Genomic DNA, 21816 nt, shown 5'->3' with positions numbered 1-21816 from the left:
TATAAGGTTCTTTTTCAGGAGTTCTGGAATATGTTAAAGAGGGAAGAGAATATTCCAGAACTGAGAAACATAAAATTTAATTGGGCAGACACAAAAAACGTGCAAAAATACCTAAAAAGACACTTTTGTGTCTTTTTTTTGTGCATCTTTTTTTTGTGCATTTTTTGTGCATGCACTTTTGTGCATCTCAATGCATATGCAATTTTATGCATTGATAGGTACAAGTTACACAGTAAATTATTTTATTTGTAATATTATTCTTTTCTCTGTCCATGGAAAATGTCCTGTTATAGAGGTAGTGGTAAACTCCATAGGGTTCTAAGATTCACATGTATCCCCAGCAGGTGAAGAAGTAATTGGTCATTGCTCCTCAAAGACCACTGCCAGCCATTTTTATCATGCATCTTTCTGAAGAGCTTCTATAAATTTGTCTTGGCATCAAATAGGGATTTCATTATGTCGTGTGATTTTTTTTTTTTTAATCCTAAAGAATCAATTGTGTTTTCAAGGCTGTGTTTTCTGGGACTCTCCATCTCTCTAAACTCCATTCCCTTGCTCTCTGTGCCTTAGCTAGTGAAATGTAACTCTTGTCAATCCCATCCCCTCCCGCTCACGTTTCTGCACAACCCACGGTAAAAGCGAGTTCATCTGCAGCTGCTTTAGTCATAACCACAGCCTTCCCTTCTCACTCCTTCAAATCTCACACCAAGATTTGTGGCTTCACCCAGATGGTAGCTGTGGTTGATTAAGGCAAATAAGTATTGATAATTAATATTAATTGGTTTCTAAAATACTTCTTTTTCTTCAGTTTGAATGGAAGCTCAGCATTTTGTTAGAATGCAGTATTTTGCCTCCTTCCACAGCATGCAAATTTGATTGATAAAAAGCACTCCATTTTCTACACTTTAGAACTTGTGGTCCAGCTGCCCAGTTTCTTCCAATCCCAGCTCAGTTTAGTATGTTAGCTAAAAGTATAATAAATTCTGAGCTGTAATTAGATGATTCTTCCTGACATGAGTTTTCTGAAAAAAAGAAACAGTATATCCAGCCAACACTACGGAAGAGGTTCAGACATGCACATTTACTGCCTGTGTAAATATAGACACACAGCTCATCTCACACTAGTTATGTGACTTTAGGCAAAAGTCAATTTGCCTAAAAATTTCATTTTCCTCATTGAAGAAGTGGCTATTAATATTTGTTCTGTCTTCTTGACAGGATTGTTATAAAATCAAATGAGAAAGTACTTGTTTGTCCAGGTACAAAACAAATGTAAATATACTCAAAATGCAGTGAAAGTCTCAAATATTTCGAATATCCAAGGTGACATGGAGAAATGACGTTAGGACAGAGGAGCCCATGAAAGCTGTGTGTCTCATGATCTGGTTCTTCCCATCTTATTAAACAGGGTGCATTAGCTCAGGAGAACTGTCTTTAGCTTGGAAGTACTTCTATTTTACCAGCTTTATTGAGACACATACCATGCACTTCACCAAGTGAAGTTGCACAATTCACTGTTTTTAATGTATTCACAGAATTGTTTGATCCTCACAATCAATTTTAGAACACTTACATCAATCCCCCCCCGAATTCCCAAACTCATTAACGGTCACTCCCCATTTCCCCCAAACCCTCCAGTACTAGGCAACCACTAATCTACTTTCTGTCTCTATACATGTACCTATTATGGACATTTCATATAAATAGAATCATATCCAATATGTGGTATTTTTTGACTGGCTTCTTTCACTTAGCAATGTTCCCCAGGTTCATTTATGTTTTAGTATCTATCAAAATTTCATTCCTTTTTTATGGCCAAGAAATATTTCATTACATGGATATACTACATTTTGTTTATTCATACATCAGTTGATAGACGTTTAGGTTGTTTCCGGTTTTTTTTGGCTATTATGAATAGCACTGCTATAAACATTTGTGTACAAGTTTTTATGTGAATAGATGTTTTCATTTCTCTTGGATAAGGTCATACCTAAGAGTAGAATTGCTGGATCCTCTGGTAACTGTGTGTTTCATTACATCCTCACCAGCGATGTATGAGAGTTTCAGTTTCTCCACATCCTCGTCAGCATTTGTTATTATCTATATGTTTTTCATTTTAGCCATCCTAGGATATGAAGTGATGTCTCATTGTGGCTTTGATTTGTATTCCCTTAATAAATAATGATGTTAAGCATCTTTTCATCTGCTTCTTGGTCATTTCTGTATCTTATTTGGAGAAATTTCTATTCAAATATTTGCTATTTTTCAATTGGGTTGTTTTTATTGTTGTTCTTTATATATTCTGATACAAGTCCTTTATCAGATATTTACAAATATTTTTTAATCTTTGGGTTATCTTTCTTTATGGTGTTCTTTGAGGCACAAAAGTAGATGAACTCCAGTTTAACTATTTTTTCTTCTGTTGCTTATGCTTTTGGTGTCATATCTAAGAAACCATTGCCTAATTACAAAGTCTCAAAGATTTACTCCTGTTATCTTCTAAGAGCTCTATAGTTGTAGCTATTACGTTTAGATCATAGTTCTGTAATTCATTTTGAGTTATTTTTTGTATATGGTATAATAGTGGTCCATTCTTATTCTTTTGCATGTGGATATCCAGTTGCTCCAGCACCATTTGTTGAAACGACTATTCTTTTCCTCAGTGAATTATCCTGGCACCCTGTTAAAAATCACTAAATATGAGAGATTGTTTCTGAACTCTTAATCAATTCCACTGAACTGTATATTTATCCTGATGTCAGTACTACAGTGTCTTGATTACTGTAGCATTGTAGTATGTCTTGAAATCAGAAAGTGTGAGTCCTCTAGCTTTGTTCTTCTTTTCAAGGTTGTTTTGGCAGTTCTGGGTTCCTCACATTTCCATATGAGTTTTAGGATTGGCTTGTCAGTTTTTACAAAAGAACCAAGTAGGATTTTGATAGAGATTGCAATGAAAATATAGATCAATTTGGGGAATATTTTCACCTTAACAATATTATCTTTCAGTCCATGAACATGGAATATATTTTCATTTATTTAGGCCTTCTTTACTTTCTTTGAACAACGCTTTTTAGTTTTTAAAGTACAAGTTTTGTGCTTCATTTATTAAATTTATTGCTAAATATTTTATTCTTTTCAATGCTACTGTGAATGGAATTTTTTTAAACTTCATTTTCAGATTGTTCTTTGCTAGTGTGTAGATATACAATTTATTTGAGTTGCAGTTGTACCCTGAAATCTTGCCGAACTTTTTGTTCACTAGTTTTTTAGTAGATTCTTTAGAATCTTTTAAAATTCAAGATCATGTCATCTGCAGGTAAAGAGAGTTTTCCTACTTACTTTCTCATATGCGTGATTTTTTTAAAAAATTTATTTATTTTGGGGTGTGTTGGGTCTTTGTTGCTGCGCGCAGGCTTTCCCTAGTTGCAGCGAGCAGGGGCTACTCTTTTCTTTTTTTTTTGGTGGTGCATGGGCCTCTCACTGTTGCGGCCTCTCCCGTTGCGGAGCGCAGGCTCAGCGGCCATGGCTCACGGGCCCAGCCGCTCCGCAGCATGTGGGATCTTCCCGGACCGGGGCACGAACCCGTGTCCCCTGCATTGGCAGGCGGACTCAACCACTGCGCCACCAGGGAAGCCCAGGGGCTACTCTTCGTTGTGGTGCGCGGGCTTCTCATTGCGGTGGCTTCTCTTGTTGCAGAGCACGGGCTCTAGGTGCGTGGGCTTCAGTAGTTGTGGCTTGCGGGCTCTAGAGCGCAGGCTCAGTAGTTGTGGCGCACAGGCTTAGTTGCTCCGCGGCATATGGGCTCTTCCCGGACCAGGGATTGAACCTATGTCCCCTGTATTGGCAGACGGATTCTTAACCACTGCCTCACCAGGGAAGCCCGTGTGCTTTTTATGTCCTTTTGTTGCCTAAGTGCCCTGGCTGGAGCCTCCAGTACAAAGTTGAATCGAAGTGGTGAGAGTGAACATCGTTGTCTTGTTCCTGATTTAAAGGGAAAAGCATTCACCCTTTCACTATTAAGTATGATGTTAGCTGTGGGTTTTTCATAGATGCCACTTATCAAGCTGCTGTTTAACAACTTCCACTCCTAAGTTATTGAACGTTTTTATCATGAAAGAGTGTTGACTTCTGTCAAATATCTTTTCTATGTCAACTGAGATGATCCTGTGTTTTTTTTCCTTTATTCTATAGACATGTTGTACTACATTAATTGATTTTTGGATGTTAAACCAACCTTGCATTCTTGGAATAAATCCCACTTGGTATATAATCTTTTTTATATGTTGCTGGATTCAGTCAGCTAGTATTTTTTTTTTGAGGATTTTTTTAATCTCTGTGTTTATAAGAGATAGTTTTCTTTTTCTTATGATGTCTTTGTCTGGTGGGAGTTCTTTTAAGTCAACCAAAATTAGAGTTAAGAAATGGATTTAGTGAGAGTGTTTTAGGGCAGAGAAACAATTTAAAATCATTGGTGTCATTATGAGAATTGTTAAGTGCAGGGCTTTGAGTCCTTAGCAGAACATAGCCTTGAAACACAATGGAAGGAGTACAAGGTTTTAGTTGAAGAGCTACTGTTTTTGCTTCTATCATTTGCTAAATGTGTGACTTTGAGCAAATTACCCAGGATTTCCTCACTTCTGCACTCAGGATAAGTATTTCTACATCAGACTTTGTTATTGGGATTAAGTGAAATAATGCATGTAGAAAGTGTTTTTTTTAAAGGCCAAGCACTATTATAATTACAGATTGTTAAACAGGATAGAAAAAAGAATTTAGGAGAAAACACTGGAGAAACAGAAGAACATAACCTCTTAAAAGGCCTAAATAAATTTTTTGAGGCAGAACAAAACCTAATGTGGAGGCAGGATCATTTACTTGAGGGTAGAGAATGATTTAACAAAACAAACGTTTTGTTTAACAAAAAATCTTTTTAAAGCACAAATCAGAAATGTGTTTCATGGTCACATGGTTACTTTTATTTGGGATAAGGGGACGCCAGTATAGATTTTACTAAGAGGAATTTCGATTCCTTGGTATAATGAGAATAGTGATGTGTTTTATTTATTTTATTCTACTTTACTTTGCATTGCTTTGTTGCTTCTGTTGTAAAAAATTATATTGAGTGTAGTAAATTTCCATCAAATTTTAACCTGCTGTCAGACAGTATTTTCTAGAGGCTGTTTGAAAAATATGAAAGGACACCAGAGAAATGACTTTGAATCTGCCATGTTTGTTTTAACTCCTTTAGAAACAAAGCCAGCCTGTGTATTCAACAATGTGGAGTATAGCGATGGGGATATGTTTCGAATGGACAACTGTCGGTTCTGTCGATGCCAAGGGGGTGTTTCCATCTGCTTCACCGCCCAGTGTGGTGAGCTGAACTGCGAGAGATACTATGTGCCCGAAGGGGAGTGCTGCCCGGTGTGTGAAGGTAAGGACAGGTGCCAATCAGAGAATAAGAAGAAGAGACATGGTTTAGGGACTTAGTATCACAGTTGACCTACTTCAGTCTCACTCCAAAATAGAGGAAGATTGAAGAAGTTCCCGTTTTTTGTCACCATGGTCTACCTTTTAGGACTTCGATAATGCTAGGTAGACTGTGTGAAACTGTCAATACTTCCCTGAGGGAAGTTACACCCTGGGTGTAGACAGCGGTCACCTGTTTCCACAGATGGACGTGAGGTTTCCCGGAGGTGCTTTCTGTTCCTCCTCTGTGGTTCCAGCCGTTCCTTGGCAAGTCCTGGGACTTTCTCTCCATCCTGACATCAGAATTCCACCCACCCTGCTCCCCTCAGATTGCTCAGCTAGGACAGGGCCGCCCTAGTCACTGACCACCTTAGCCAGTCAGCTCAGAGAGGAACCAACCCTGCTTCCTTTCCGATACCCATGCCAGTCCAGGTGAGAGCAGGGCTCCCCGTCCTTTGAAAATGTGTGGTAGTGAGAGTAGGGTCATGGTGTGGCATGGTGGTGACACCAAGGCAAGGCTCAGACAGTGTCCACTGTGGCCCTGGGCAGAAGGATCCCCAGGGCCTGCTTTCTCTTTGTTCCCCATTTCCCTCCAAGAAATAATAGGTCCATGTTCCTCCAACAGGCTCGACCCTCCTGTCTCTCCTATGTAGAAGTAATAAACATTTCAGAAGGATAACTCTGAATATCATATACTACAATCCACACATTTTAAGGATCAGGATAATCAGAAAAGTAGTCACTTGTCTGAGTTTCCAGTGAAGCCAGGAACAGTGAGTGCCTGACCGTGTCTCTGGCCTAACTGCACTACACTGTTTCCCCAGAAAAGAGGATCACGTGAGCTTTCTTGTCCCGCCCGGACCACAGACCTTCAGTCTGGAGTCAGGCACATCCGTCTCATGTCTGACACTCACCCTGCCCTTACCTCCACACGTGAAACGGGAGGACAGGATTTCATGCCATGTTCCATAACTTTTTCTGTTTTCTAAATCCATTTCTTTTCAATATTTGAGCTCTGTTTGCCACATAATACTGAAGATATGAAATTGCTTAGAGTATGCGAACTACATTCCTAACATTGAACAGTGGTTCATAGCAGGGAGGCCACCTTCCCTGTTAGAAATTATTTTTGCTAACAGGGGAGAAAGGAGGTTCACTTCTTAGGTGTCATCAGGGATTTTAAGAAAGTCACATCAAACTTTTAACCTTCCCAATTGATTTGTTCTCTAGCTACTCCCCCCGGTGTGTAAATAGTCTCTGAAACTATGTAGCAGTTGGTCATGTAAAAACATAGATATGGACCTCTGTGTAATAATCATAATGAGTTGTCTGGGCATAGATCCGGTTATGTCTCACTTCCTGGAATTCAGATCCAGGCTCAAAGTCGAAATGAAGTATGCAGTGTAATATTTTTTATAAAGAAATTTTATAAAGTCTTCTCTAACTCAGGTCTCTTGGCTGCTTGCATGTCTGGCAGACTGCCCTTCTGAAGCTGTGACTGCGTGCTTTTCAGTTTTGGCCCTCTAACTCTCTTGTAATGCCCTACTACCTCTTTGGAATAAAGAGGACCAAACTCGGAACTGCCTGGACTTTGCTTCCAGCACAGCAGCGCTTGCTTCTTGAGGCCAGATTTTATGTTTCTGAAAAAGAACATTGAGTGATTTATCTAGTTGCTTTCATTTATAAGGATGTTTGGGGATTTTTTATTTATGTGCTTGTCAGCAACCTCAGAAAACTTTTTTACACTCTCCTTGGCTACCTGCGTTCCCCAGCCTCAGCTGCTGCCTGACTGCTCAGCTTGGGGGAGAAAAATGGCGTAGGTCCACAGCTTTCCCTCCAGGGCACAAGCAGTGCCATGAATGGTTTAGAGAAGCTGTGTCAGTCCTGTCCTGAATAAGGCCACAGCAGGGAACTGTATACACCTCACTGTGCCTCCAGGCACCGTGAGATAGACTTCAGTTAGTCCTAGAAATAACAGGCTCGCTATAAGTTAGATGGGGCATTATTCTTTCCACCTTACAGGAGGTAAGATGGAGGTATAATAAACATTTAAGTTGGCAACTCAGAAGGCATCATCAGAGCCTAAAATGGATCGGCATTTTTTTCTCACGACCAACCCACAGCTCCATCCACAAAGTTTTGCGCCTTTATGAAATGATAACACCTGCACATTGGTTTTTATGCCTCAGATCCCCTGCCCTGTGTGCCGTGTCAGGATGGGTGGACAGAAATTCAGCATGACAGCTGCTTTTGCATGTCCCCCTAGAGACACCTCCTGTGGCCCTGAGCTTCTGCTGAGCACAGCTGGAAAAGAACTGCTGATGACGAGAACCTGGGGAAAAAATGTCTCTAGGTGCAGGCAGAGATAAGATGTAGAATGCCCTCAGTCTTACTCTGAACTCACGTTTTAATTTAGATCCCGTGTATCCTTTCAATAATCCCGCTGGCTGCTATGCCAATGGTCAGATCCGTGCCCATGGGGACCGGTGGCGGGAGGACGACTGCACGTTCTGCCAGTGCATCAACGGAGAACCCCACTGTGTTGCGACGGCCTGCGGACAGAGCTGCATGAACCCCGTCAAAGTGCCTGGGGAGTGTTGCCCTGTGTGTGAAGGTAACCCTTGTAGATTCTAACGAGCCCCTGGCGAATATCTCGTGTTGGATAAGCTTCTACCAGTATGTGCTTGCTTGTTTTCTGTTTCCTCAGGCATAATGTCTGCTTCATGCTGTTACCAGTTGCAGATGAATTTATTATACAGCCCAAACTAATCATTTGGGGGAAGTGTTACACATTTACAGTGAGAATAGTGTGGGCTTTATTTTGCCACTGCAGATAATGCTTATCTGAATACTTTACAGTCAAGGAATATATACATTTTAAATCAGTTCACCGCAAGCCTGATTAACATCCAAAGGTCAACACGATGAAATGAAATGAAATTGGAAATAAGACCCATGACTCAAAGCATAGCTTGTTCAACTTGTAATGCTTACATAAGCCCAAGAGTCCTGGCAACTAGATGAAAAACCTGGAGCCATCAAAGGTGGTTTTCACTGCCTGGAGTCCTCACCCTGAGCGTCCGTTCTGCTTCTAATATCACGATGGCTGTGGCTTTGCAGTTCCTTTCGGGCTTTTTCTTATGTCTTGGTTACCTGCATTCACTACCTCTCTTCCTGTTTAATGGAGAGAGCCTGAGATATCCTGGACTAGTCTTTCCATCCCAACCGCTATTCCAGGCCATTTCCCCCATCCTGGGAGGATTATTTGCACACTTACTCAAGTCAGCCTTAATCCTTGGTCCATGTCTGTTAGTACAGACAAGAGATTGAATATCTATACTGACAGTTCCAATAGAGAGTGTCCGTCATTAAGAAGCACATTTGCATAGTGAAATGAACTAAAGTGGGTCAAAAATTAGTCCTTGTGGAAGATGGATCCTTCTAGAATTTTTTAAAACAGCTATTAAGGAACTGACAGGTCTTTTCAGAAATTCGGTCAAGTAGACTGAGTCCTCTGTCAAGAAGTCTTTTTGCTTCTACCGAAATTTTAATCAACTCAGACGTCAGAGTTTGCCTGACTGGCTTCATTAACTTCCGAGGGGTTAGAATTATTAAAGACCTTAAAAATCATATAAAAATTTAAGCTGGAGGATTCTGGTTCTCTTGACATCACCAATTCCCTCACCATTACTCTGCTCAGAATGCAGCTCCCACACTCCAAAACTTTATAGCTTCCAGATGACCAATTTGTGGAAATCACCCACCCACCTCGCACATATACTCCTCCTGTCCCCTGAAGGCAGCGTTTCAGTGCTGGAAAAAGGAGTGTGCAATAATGTTTGATGATGTACGGTCAGCTTTACAAGGAAAGATGCCCTCTGAAGCCGATGAAGATGGGAATATCTATCCCTAGGAATTAGGGGCAATCTGTTATTGGTTTGAAATATGTAAGTATATGTATGTGCATGATAATGTAAGAGAAATTAAAAACATATATAAAATCCAGTAAACAGTAACTCTTGAACTTCATGAGTCTTGAGTCTAGATTGAAAATAAGACTTTGAAAAACTTGTTAAAAAAAAAAGTAGGGCCCTTTTTCTAAAAGTAAGAAAGGCAAACCCTTTGCCCTCATCTTTGGCTGTCATTAGCATATCCATTGTGGTGAGTGGAGAAGGGAAGCAGTTGGTGAATAGACAAAAATATATATTACATGTATGAGAAACTGATTTATTCTTATGTCATATAGATGTTTGGGTAGGAAGTAGATGTTAGTTTGATCACTTAGAGTTTGGGCTCTGAAACAGCTTGGTCACGTTGTAATCTTCCACTGTTTGAGAAAAGAGTGACAGTTTGGGTCAGCCATTAATTCCAAAAAAATTTATTAAGAACCTTCCGTAATCCAGATACCACATCGGACACAAAGCTAAATAAGGGATAACTCCTAGTAAACTTCAAAGAAACTATTTAGACTGTTTTAAATTAAACCAGGAAAAACAGAATGTCTGCATTCAGGTGCTGTGGGGTGAGTGCTTTTTATTTGTACCTGATTTCATTTAATCGTCACATTAACCCTCTGCCAAAGGCCTTATTATACCATTTTAAAGATGAAGAAATTAGGGTTTAGAGAGATTTAGATAATTTTTCCCAAGGTCAGTTGCCAATATGTGGCTGAGCTGGGATCAACTGAAGTCTGTCAGATTCAACTACATTTTTGTCTGCTTCCTCTGCTCCCAGAGGTCATCTCAGTTTCCACCTGCCCCTATTTCTAGTTCCCTTCTATCTCTCTTCATCTCTGGCTTTTGGCCCTGTGTTGGGACACACAGGAGTTTGATGACAGGGGAGGAGATCATTTGCAGTTTGACAGCTACTCCGGGTGTTGTTGATGTGATCTCCCACCTGCCCTCTCCCCTGAATTTGAGGACCTCGGGGGAAGGATGCCTTTGAGACTCATCCTCGATTTGCTTCTCAGGCCTCACATTCAGATTGTCTCCTTCACTTCACCAGACTTGGCATCTTTATTCCAAGCTGTTAGGCTCTGCTGGTCTCAGCCTTGCAGAAGGTTCCATTGTTTAGTTCTCAGAGAACTAATTTATCTTCTGTTTCTTGTTTTTGTTTTAAAGTCAGTTAAGTAATAAGTTTCACATAAAACTGTGTTTACTCTCCAGTGACACCCTCATTTTAAGATGTGTTCAGAAGACAAAAGATTCTTTTGGCATGGGGATAAAAAAAACAATGTACAGCTTAGGATAATGATCATAAAAGTTTATTATTATCTATGAATAATATTGTAATAAACTTATTTATTAATAATAATAAACTTACAAAATAATGCAAGGCAAATAAATCTTCTTGCTTAGTTTTCAGGATCCAAGAAAGACTCTGGAAGTATTGAAAAATATTTTTCTCAGCAGTCATTCAATAGCCTATTTAAATAGAATTTCAGGTGATTTCCGAAGAGCCAAAGGATTAGACAGAATAAGAAAAAAGCAAGGCATTGTTGTGTAATAACTAATCAGCCAGAATTATTTGGAGGAAACAGAAAGACTGGTATTTATGCAGTTTATACACAGTAAATTCCTCTGTGCATAATTGCATAACAAATGTTGGCTCTCACCTTTATTAGCTGCAGTCCCAAGGTACATAGTCAGAGTCTGAAATTTGATGACAGGGACCCCACACAAGGATTGTGGGTTTAGATTCTTCCTAAATAAATTACTGCATCACCAAATATAGTGTGTTTGGACCTTCAGGGAGGAAGAGCCTTGTTGTGACTGCTGTTGTTATTAGAGATACATACCTTCCAAATGACAACATAATGTGCTTGGTTACTCCTGGAGGACTGGGAATGTGAACCTGGGGGCCCTTAAAGACTATGTTGTTACTTGACAGCTAACTCAATTCATAAGTACCTGAGTGCTGTTTAAATTGGCACTTAAGTGCTCTCTTGATTAAGTCTTAGCAAGTTAGTGTCAACACCCAATTCAGGTACACAGATAAGCCATCCCAGTCTGTAAGTCTATAACTGACTGTATTCTTATGGTTTGTTCTGTTGGCTTTTCTCTACATCTCCTCTTGCTCATCAATTGCATTATCTTTATTTTCTGGCCCTTGTAAAAAGCTAGAATGGAAGCACAAGAAATAGCAGATAAAGTTTGCAGTTTAAGCATCTATATGGGAGATATGTCCTTATTTTCTTACAAACTAAAAACAAAAAAGGAGGGCAGCAGAATTGTCTTCCTCGGCATCTAGCACCATTTGCATCATCTTGTTTGTAGCCCTTAATGAGAGTAGCTGACATTTCTTGCACACTGTGACTGTGAGCCAGGCCTCAGTGCTTTAAGAGCATCAGCCCATTTGATCCTCACACCTACCCTCTTGTGCAGGTACTGCCATCCCAATTTATGATCACAGAACCCAAAGTTCAGAAGTCATGTAACTTGCCCAAGGGCCTACAGCTCGGAAGTGGCAGAGCAGTGTATCACCAGAGCCCTGGCTCTGGACCCCTGCAAGGATACTGCCTCTGAGACAGAGTGCACTTATTGACCAGTAGCCTAAAAGAGGCTACGTCCCCCATGAGCTAGGATTTACCGTATGCTTTTGAATCCCTAAAACAGCACCTGTCATGTAAGTAGGTGCTCAAAAATGGTTAATGAATGGATGATGAGTGAGTGAGTTAGCGAAGGGGGAAAGACTAGAATAAGACAACAGACCCTGATAGAGGGTTTCCTTAACCAATGCTGTGAAAGGGGTCAGATGCTGACCTCTGGTGAACTGAAGAAAGATTAATGTATAAATGCTTCTATTTGAAAATGCACTTTGAGAACAGAAAGCAGAGTGTTATATGAAGTATGTTTGGCACACGGTGGGTCCAGACGCCTACAGGTGAGTTGGACCAGTTAGCTTCAGATTGACTGCTCACCCTCCTGATTGAGCACGTAGCTCTCGACTCCCACCCAGGATAAACTGTGGTTTATCCTCTCTCAGTTCAGCCCCTGAAGTCCAGAATCACAGAATTAAAGTGGGCCTTCTCCAGACCCTCCAAGGCTAATGCTCACTGTCACATTTAATGTACTGCTTTTAAGACCTGCGCTGAGAGTGTATAAGTGCCACTGCCTTGTTCTCAGCTAGACTTTTTTTTTTTTAATATCACAGTTAGGTATTGAGAATAATTTGCTAGTTGATTTCCCAGTAATGCCAGGTGTAAATCCTGTCTAAGTTGATTCTTAATGTCAGAGGGACCCTAAGGACAGGGTGCCATTTTCCATGAAAAAAAATATCCGTTTGTTTTATAATTAAAAGTAAGATAAGGGGGCTTCCCTGGTGGCGCAGTGGTTGGGAGTCCGCCTGCCGATGCGGGGGATGCGGGTTCGTGCCCCGGTCCCGGAGGATCCCACATGCCGTGGAGCGGTTGGGCCCATGAGCCATGGCCGCTGAGCCTGCGCGTCCGGAGCCTGTGCTCCGCAACGGGAGAGGCCACAACAGTGAGAGGCCCGTGTACCGCAAAAAAAAAAAAAAAAAAATATAAGTAAGATAAGGTGTTGGGGAAAGAAATACTGGCTTCATGATGTAATGACATGACCGTGATGACGCAACAAGAAAAATGCAAGATATGTGGACAAGTATGAGGCCATCTCCACCTGATGCAGGAGATAAGAATTTCATCATCCCTGATTAGTCTTGATGTCAGATCTGATCTGCTGTCTCATCTTGGGCTGTGGCTGGACCCTGCCCAGGTGGCCACTGTGACCTGAGTGTTCTTTAGGCCCAGTATGTGCAGAGTCTCCAGCTGGGATGAGTTGATGGTTTTGATGACCCTGGGGATTTCAGAGCCAATGCCAAGAGTATCACTTTTCAAGAACTAGAAACAGCATCGGTAATATTTTACAAGTTAGCATTCAATATTAGGATTTGAGTTGCTAGTAAATAAATTCCATGCTTGTGGTTGGGTACTTTCCAACCACAATGGGTACTTTCCTTGGTACTATTTCCGTTTCTCTGAAACAAAAGCAAAATCTATTTCCAAATTCACACAGGAAATAAGAGAGTTATTTGTAGATTGTCACAGCTGAGTAACGGGTATATGAGGGTCCATCATATTATTCTATCTACTTCAGTATTTTAAAGATTTTTTCCATAATAAGAACTTGAAATGAAAGTTATTTGCAGAGTTATTGTCTGAAACTGAGCTGAGTTTCAGGCAGGCCTCGTGATTCTGCTAACCTGGACTTAACCAACTCTTGGAGTGGAGGAATAAAAATTGACTCCCTGTCCATGGAGTCTTTCTAATTCTCTGGACTTAGGATGGAACGTGACAGCTGTGCCATCAGCCATCTTCCTGCCAGCCGGCTGTCTTGGATCCCTTACTTGGGAAATCCTGGTCCTACCTGGGACAGTGTTGAAGAGAGGACATGAGGCATTTCTTGACCTTGTGGATTTAATGAGCCACTTCAGCATCAGCTCACCCAGTAGATCATGTGCTGCGGTCCTCTAAAGGGCTGGAGGTCTTTGAGCTGTGAAATAGACTGTCCTCCTCATCATCAATACTGATTTTATGGGAGCGCTACATTCTTTCCATAAATTCTGATATAGTTTGAATCAAGCCACCCTTCAAATGAGGTTTCTCCTGGGCTGATGGAAAAGTCTGTACCAGGCACATATCTGGGTGGGAATTCCTTGAAACAAGAAAATATGTTTCCAGCCCCGCCCATAATACTTCCTCACCAAACAGTATCTCAAACGATTAAGCTACTGCTTCTGTGGCAAGGAATCAAACATAGTTTGGCTGACCCCAGAGGCAGTGAAGTCAAAGATGCTACAGGGTCACATGATATTAATGTTCTGGTACGTAACAGGGATCAAAACTCAGTTTATGGGTGGCACTGCTTCAGTGCCATATACTATGCTATTATTAGTAGGCCAAGAATAATAAAATATTCATAATATTTCAAAGACTGTTAGGCATGTTTCATCCTTTAACTCTAAGTGTCCTGGAAACTAGTTCCATAAATGGAAATTAAAATGTAGCACAGTGTGTTTTTTGGCTTGTCCAAATAAGGTCATATGTGGGGTAACAAATGCATAGCAGATGACCATGTGTCAACCTAGGTGTCCTTTAACCTAAGCATCCAAAATTGTTCATGAATGAATTTCATAGTATTTTTGTTTTCTCTGGGGATTTAAAATATCTTTAGGTATTTCAAATAACATTAGAATTGTATGGTTCAGAGCTGATTCTGAAACACTTGATTAGAGAAACCTTTGCCTGTGATTTTCCGGCATTTGGCAGTCCCACCTATTAAGTATTTCCCTGTGGAAGTGGCCTGCAAGGGGCAGGTTCCTCTTTATTTCCTCTGCTGTTTACTTCCCATACCTAAATGGGCATTACTGCCAGGAGTCTCATAATTTTCCTACTAAGATCATAATCGAATCTAATAGTTCAGACTTGGGCCTGCTAATTTTCATCTAATCAACAGAGGCAGGAAAACAGAGTCTGGAATGCCAGCTATGTGAATGAAAAATATTTAGTCATTCTTGAAATGATAGGAATGTTTTTCCAACAAGCTTAAATAAACACAATCTCTACTGAGACTGTGTTAAACTTTTTTTGGATAAGAGACAACTCTTAGGCAACCAAACAGAAGTTAATGAAGGTTATTAAGAGACATGCCCTTCAGAAAAGGCTTATGGACATTAAAAAGAAAGATTCCATTTTCTTTAGGGTACAACCATTGACCAGAAGTAGCAGAATTGGTTTCCTTTTAGCTTTTGTCAGCCTAATAGAATTTAGCATTTTAACTGGTAATCACATTGTCTACGTTTTGAGAGATGTCCTGCTTTACTAGCCATGGCTTATTAGACCATCTTACTTTAAAATCCTCATCTTCATCTCCTTCCACTGTTTGCCTCAATTCTGAGGAATGGATAGGTCTCAGCACACCTGTATTTAAAGCACGTGACAGCACTTCTTATATGAAGCTTGTTTATTTGTTCCCATCAATGCAAGGTCCAACTATAAAGTAGTGAAATTATTTTTAACATAATGAAATTACTTTTAAACATAACCAAGCCTTACATATCCAAGTGAAGTGTTTTTCCTTTCAAAATAGTTATATGGGAACTGTACAGCTATTGCAAGAAACCGTCGTTCAGAATATTTTTGGTACTTCTCTGTTGAAACTGACATTGCAGCTTGCCTCACGCACATCCTTTTGAAAATTCTTAGCTTTGTAAACCCCTGACTTTAAAGGTTTATTAGACTCTAGGAAATAGTCAAAGTCATTCACATCTAAGTGTGGTGGAAAGGCTGGGTGATCTAGCTGGGTAAAACTTTTCAGAAGAAGCAAAAAGTGACAGTGAAGTAAAGGCACTCTGTCTTCTATGACACAGTAATTTCCTCTGAAAGAGATTCTGAAGAGAAGTTTCAAATAGAATTTTAACATGAACAACATTTTAGCACAAGCATATAGCCCACAAAAGTGAGTGATTTTAGCAGTAACACTTATTTGTAAGTGCAACTCCTGGTGTGTTTATTGGGAAAAAAAAATCAGTTCACGTACCACGTAGTATTTGTATGACTTCTAGGGACTAGAGGCATATATTTAAATGGTCATCTATTATATTACAACTTTTTGTAGAATTGCAGATGTTCCATTCAAACTTATTTTCAAATAAATTAGACTAAAATAATTTCCCTCTAGAAATAACTATTTTAAAAGTGGTGGTGAGGGCTTCCCTGGTGGCGCAGTGGTTGAGAGTCCGCCTGCCGATGCACGGGACACGGGTTCGTGCCCCGGTCCGGGAAGATCCCACATGCCGCGGAGCGGCTAGGCCCGTGAGCCATGGCTGCTGAGCCTGCGCGTCCGGAGCCTGTGCTCCGCAGCGGGAGAGGGCACAACAGTGAGAGTCCCACGTACCGCAAAAAAGAAAAAGTGGTGGTGATTCCAATATAATTTATTTCTAATATTTTAGTTCTCGAATTCCACTTCTGATTGTACCATTTTAAACTGTCTCATTGTATAGTCTTAACCTTAAATGAGCAAAATGATTTCACATTGTTTAATACATGAGGGTTAGTATTAGAGATGGCGAGCAACCCAGTGAACTGTTTTTAAAGGCCCTATTGAAGTATTTTCTGTGCTGTGTCTGGCAGATTGTTGAAGATAAAATATCTGCTGCAATATTGTTGTAAAATAACAGGGCAGAGCGAAGGAATGAAAATGTCTACTGAAGAACATTCCTTGCCCATTGATGGATCTCCCGTCACAGGTGGCTGCTGAGGTGTCAGGGAGCTGGATCGTACCCACCTGTTATCCTCTGCAGTTGAGACTCCCGAAATGCTCACTATCCATCATCACTCAGGTTGGGAAATCTGTTACCCGGGGGCTCGGCAGGGCCAGATCTTGGTCTGGGGTCATACCATCAGTTTAATCCAAATTTGATATGGGATAAGCAATAGTGAACAGTTAGAACTTTTTTGAAATTTGTTCGAAACATATGAGAGGATAGTGATGCATTGCATTTTACACATTTTTCAGTTCGAGTTGAATTATTAGCAGTTTGACCAAGTTTTCACTTGCCATGTATGTCTACAGGATACCTGTTTACACATCCAGTGAATTTTACTTTCACATCTCAGAGAAGCTGGATTTATCACATTCGTTTGAAACAGAGCCCAATTCAGGGATCCAGACCATTGGAGACCACAGAATTTAATACTCGCTGCCAGTCGAAAATAAGATTCGGTTCAAGGCTCCAGCTCTCATTCTGCAGCATCATGAACCGAGACTAAGAATCCCCAAGAACATTCTAAGACCAACAAGTGCTTGGTCCTTGGGGACCCTGAGAGTCATGTGGCGCTCTGGGTTTGATTTTTCCCCTTGGCTGCTAGAGCAAACTGAGAGATGAGTCTGTAAGCCACGTCCCCAACCGGGCAGGACCTCACAGCGTGCACCCTGTGTGTCGACCTCATTCCTGGCTGCAACGTATTCTTTCTACTTAAAAGTTACCTTGGTCCTCCTTTCCTCACTTTAAAAACATATACATATATAATTTGAGACGGCCTTGGGTCTGCTTTGGAATCCAACAAAGTATATTTAATGCTTGTTTATGTATTCGGTGCCCCTGCGCCGGTGCCTTGCACTATGGTCCTGCCACCCGTAGTTTGGGCATTTGAAGGACAACACAAAATGGTGTTCTTTTTCAGCTTAATTGGAAAGCTATTGCCCTGCAAATCAGCTCACATTTTAAAGCAGTTCAGGGAGTCTCTATTTTGTTCATGAAACTAAAAAAATGTTCGGAGATAATCAACTGTCAGTTTGGGCTGGCCTCAGGCCTTGCGTATTGAAAGAGGGCAGCAAGCTTAGATCTTTCCAAGACTGTGACTCTCTCATGCTTTCTGGGAACCAAGTTCTAAAAAGATTCCATGGAGATCTTAGACCAGATGAAAGCAATAGGGGTGTTCGGCAGTGCTGTGACAGAGACACTGAGGACGTTATTGTTTCAAACATGACCACCCCCACCAGTATTATTGTTAAGAAAGTACTGGTTGAATTATCTCATTATTGACATAAGTTTCATATCACTGACTTACTGAAACTAAGATTTGCTGATCAAAGACACCTTTTAGAGATGGATTTTCCATATCCTCTTTCAGCTTGAGGATGGCAGAACTACTGGCAAAACTACCAATACAGTATAAATTGTACTGTGATGAATTTGCCCTCATCTTCGAAGATGAGCAAGGCACCCATCATGAGAGAGGAAGCATGGGGTCAGCCAGGCACACAGAAGCATTGTCTCAACTCACACTGGATAAGCTGATTATGAAGAGATTTTTCTTCTCTTCGAGACACCATGGACACAGTCAAAAGTCGAAACAATGATATTCAGACTGCAACTCAGCAGATGAGAAAGGCGCCAGTGGCCAGTCACTAACACCCTCCAAAGCTTACCAGACCATATAAAAGGATGTCATGGACCCACCCACATCCCAGATGCTTTTCATGTTATCAGTGGAGATAGAAATGATGCGTAAGTTACAATGGACAGGATTCAGAATGCCAAGCCAGTTGTCAGAGCATTTATCAGCTGAACATTTGAGGCTTGCAAAAGGACTCATAATTCATTTACTGAGCCATCATCTGACACCAGTTCTAGCTCTAAGCAGGCAGGATAGTCATTTCAACAATAATTATAGCAACAAGTAACATTCTGTTAACACTTCGAGTTTATGGAACAGTCCCCTCTTTACGATCTTATTTGAGTCTTACGATGATCTTGTGAGGTAGGAATAGTGGGAATTCCCACTTTATAGAAGCCCAAAGAGGTTCAGCATCATGTGTAAGATAATGAAAGAACAGGGACTCAAGCTCAGTCTTCTAACCCCAAGTCCATGTCCTTGGCATTACTTCTCTAGAACCCTTATCGTAAGAAGGGAGAGGGTGAAGAAAATAAGTCAGTGAATATCAAAGTATTTGATCATCGTGGCTCAGATTCAAGGCTTTTCTTGCTCCTGGCTCCATTCTCATTACTGAGACCCCAGTTACTGTTATTTTTGTCTTTTGTGACCCAGCCTTTGATCCGGGTTTTCCCTGAACCTCGGCCTGGAATTTTGACCTTGCTGTTTGACCTCTTGGAAAGCCTGCTTCCCCTTGTCCGTTCCTGCCTCTCCCACCTGGGGAAACAGCTCCACCCGAGAGCGCTGAGCTGTCTCCCCAGATGTCTCTGTCCTCACGCTTGCCGTGGGCCCAGCCTCATTCACACCCAGCCAGGCTGCAGGCCCTGAGCAGTGGTAGTCAGGTCTCCACTGAGTGTGCCCAGCACCGAGATAGACCGTCATCAACACTTGTGCCTTCTGATCCACACGCTTCCCTTGTCTCACTCTGATTCCTGCCGGTCGTTGCTTAATCAGCAGGCGGATTTGCTGGGCCTTCGGCACAAGCACCCATCCTTCATCCAGTACGAGATGAGCTGCCGAGTTGAGTGAGTGCCCGGTTATTTTCAGGACTATTTTAATAACACTTTATTTATTTGGCAGCATCAAGGAGTGAGGTAGTCACAGAAATGGATTACCCAGATAATTGAAATCTGGGGTGTCAGATTTTATGTTAAGAATTTTGAAGGGAGGCCTTCCACAGTGCTCTGTGTACTTTTGTGCCTTGTTAGGCCAGAAGTGCAGATCATAGTTTAACCATTTCATAGGCTACTGAGTACCTCGTTTTAGACTGTTTGGGTTTGGGGACTTGCATTTAGTTTTCACTGTTTCCAGTGTGTCAGGTTCACAACAGCCTTCTAAATCTAGCTTACTACTTCAGTGGAGCTCATTTATTGGGTACCTACTATGTGCAAGGGACTTCTGCCTTGACGAAGACCCTAAGGAACGTACTGTCCAATCCTACAAAAGTTAGGAAATTATAGGTTCGGCCTGTTGGGGACAATATTGAGTGGGGCTCTTTCTAAAAAAAATGTGTCCTGAATTTCAGTTCTCAGGTGTCCTTTTGTCCTCTTTGTTCATTCATTAAGTGCTACAGTGGGCCAAGTACTGTGCTAGATGCTGAAGTTGTAAACAGTGAACAAACCATTGCCCCTAATGTGAAGATCCTTCCCCGCTGGTCGTCAGCCATTTCGCAGAGCGGCAGGTTGAAATAACAGAATTCTGACCATCTGACACCCCTCTCCCAGCCGAATATAGCTATTAAAATGTGCAGATACACGTATACACGTGTACTTATAAATATGGCGCATTCTTCCCAGTTAAAGGTTACCAAGATATAGTCTCTGTGAGAATAAACAATAACAATATAAGGATAAAATATAAGACAAGTATAAAAGGTCCAGATTATTCTTGGAATCCAGTCATTTTGTGAGCTCTCTCAAGCTGAATTCCTGGAAAAAGATACACCATTCTCTGTTAAAATTTTTTTTTAATTTTTCTTTTTGTGGTCTTTTAATAATCACATAATCGTAGTACTGTCTTTTCCTATTAAACATGAGATTGGTAAAGGAAGAAAAATATGACCGACAGCCAAGATTCCTTGGAAAAGCATACAAAGTTAATAAATAGGCCTAAAGTAAATATATTGCTTCTCTATCTGCCCATAAAATAATACAAGTCTTGGGAACATTTTCACACCATTCATTTTAAAATAAAGAAACTGCTCTGAGATAAGTACTTTAGAAATTACAAGGATGTAGGTGTTGTTATGAGAAATATATACAAAGGAAAAAAAGGATAAATGTGTAGTGGCTGAAAGAATTTGAAAATTCCAACTGTAGGAGATTTTTTTCCATGACTCAATGAGACTTTCTTAAATACACATTCATACCCCATGGAAATTCCCACTTCCAGATTAGGGAATTTTTGTATCCTCAACTTTTTTTTTCTTATTGTCTACATTAATAGAGCTTTCCCTCTAGCTTCATTTGGGAACATTTCATCTTTACCTTTTCCTAGGCTGCAATTATGTTAACAATTTGCTGATTTATTTGAATGGTTTTCTGACTAGTTATGGTCACATTTGAAAAGCAACTGTGGTAACAGAATGACATATGAAGACACAGTAAAACAGATAAGCTATCTCCTTTGGTTCTGTCTTGGCCAACTTTATCTCCAGTTTTATGGCCCTGGACAGGCTACCAGTAATTGTAGGGCTATAAGGAGGCCTGATGTATTTAGCCATATAAACCAAGTGAAGCTTTGGAATTTTCCCACTTATTAGGTACTCACATTACTTAACCAAGTCCAGCCATTCCCCCTACCCCCACCCCCACCCAAGAAATCTTAAGGAAGAGAGTGCCTGAATTAGGTCTGAAAAGACAACATAATTGTTCATCTTTGTTTCTCGCAATCAAATAAGCAGGCTTGCGAATTTACACAGAAAAGCTACGTGCAAACCATTAATAAATCCCAAAAGGAGAAGTAATAAGAGACAGATAGGAATTAGCTTCGTTTATCTTATTACTTCCATATGAATTTTTTTTAACTTATAAAAGAAATTTAAGAACATATCTGCCATAAAAAAAAAACCACTATGCTTTCTAGAAATTTGCCTATAGAGAGATTTTTCCAGAAAAACTTCCCTTGGTTTGTGGGTGTCTGTGTGCGCGTGCATGCACTTGTACGATTCGTAGGAATCTAGGGTGCTGGCAGACAGCTGCTGCCCGCAGCCAGGCCCTCCAGACGTGCCATTCACCCAGAGCACAGCACGGGGAGGCAGCAGTACTCCTAGAGACGATTGAGGTCTGAAACCAGAGCTAATGATTACCCTCCTAACAGAGTCAGTGCTGCAGACAGTCCTAAGCACGGTGGCTCTGTATGCCTTACACGAGTGTACTTTTCCAGAGTCACCCACC

At 40.9% G+C, this 21816-nt stretch overlaps 1 protein-coding gene across 5 annotated transcripts in view; it reads left to right on the top strand.

Annotated features, from left to right (window-relative positions):
- The window catches only part of CRIM1 (cysteine rich transmembrane BMP regulator 1), a 208624-nt gene that overhangs the window by 126737 nt on the left and 60071 nt on the right, over positions 1-21816 (top strand). For all 5 annotated transcript variants that reach the window (XM_060169096.1, XM_060169094.1, XM_060169095.1 and 2 more), the window contains 2 exons: positions 5249-5431; positions 7883-8080. In XM_060169096.1, the coding sequence (XP_060025079.1) occupies positions 5249-5431; positions 7883-8080 (381 nt within the window). The remainder of the gene's footprint in view (positions 1-5248; positions 5432-7882; positions 8081-21816) is intronic.

The sequence above is a fragment of the Lagenorhynchus albirostris genome, chromosome 13 (genome assembly GCF_949774975.1).
Source record: "Lagenorhynchus albirostris chromosome 13, mLagAlb1.1, whole genome shotgun sequence".
Taxonomy (NCBI): domain Eukaryota; kingdom Metazoa; phylum Chordata; class Mammalia; order Artiodactyla; family Delphinidae; genus Lagenorhynchus; species Lagenorhynchus albirostris.
This window is presented reverse-complemented; position numbering and strand designations above follow the sequence as displayed.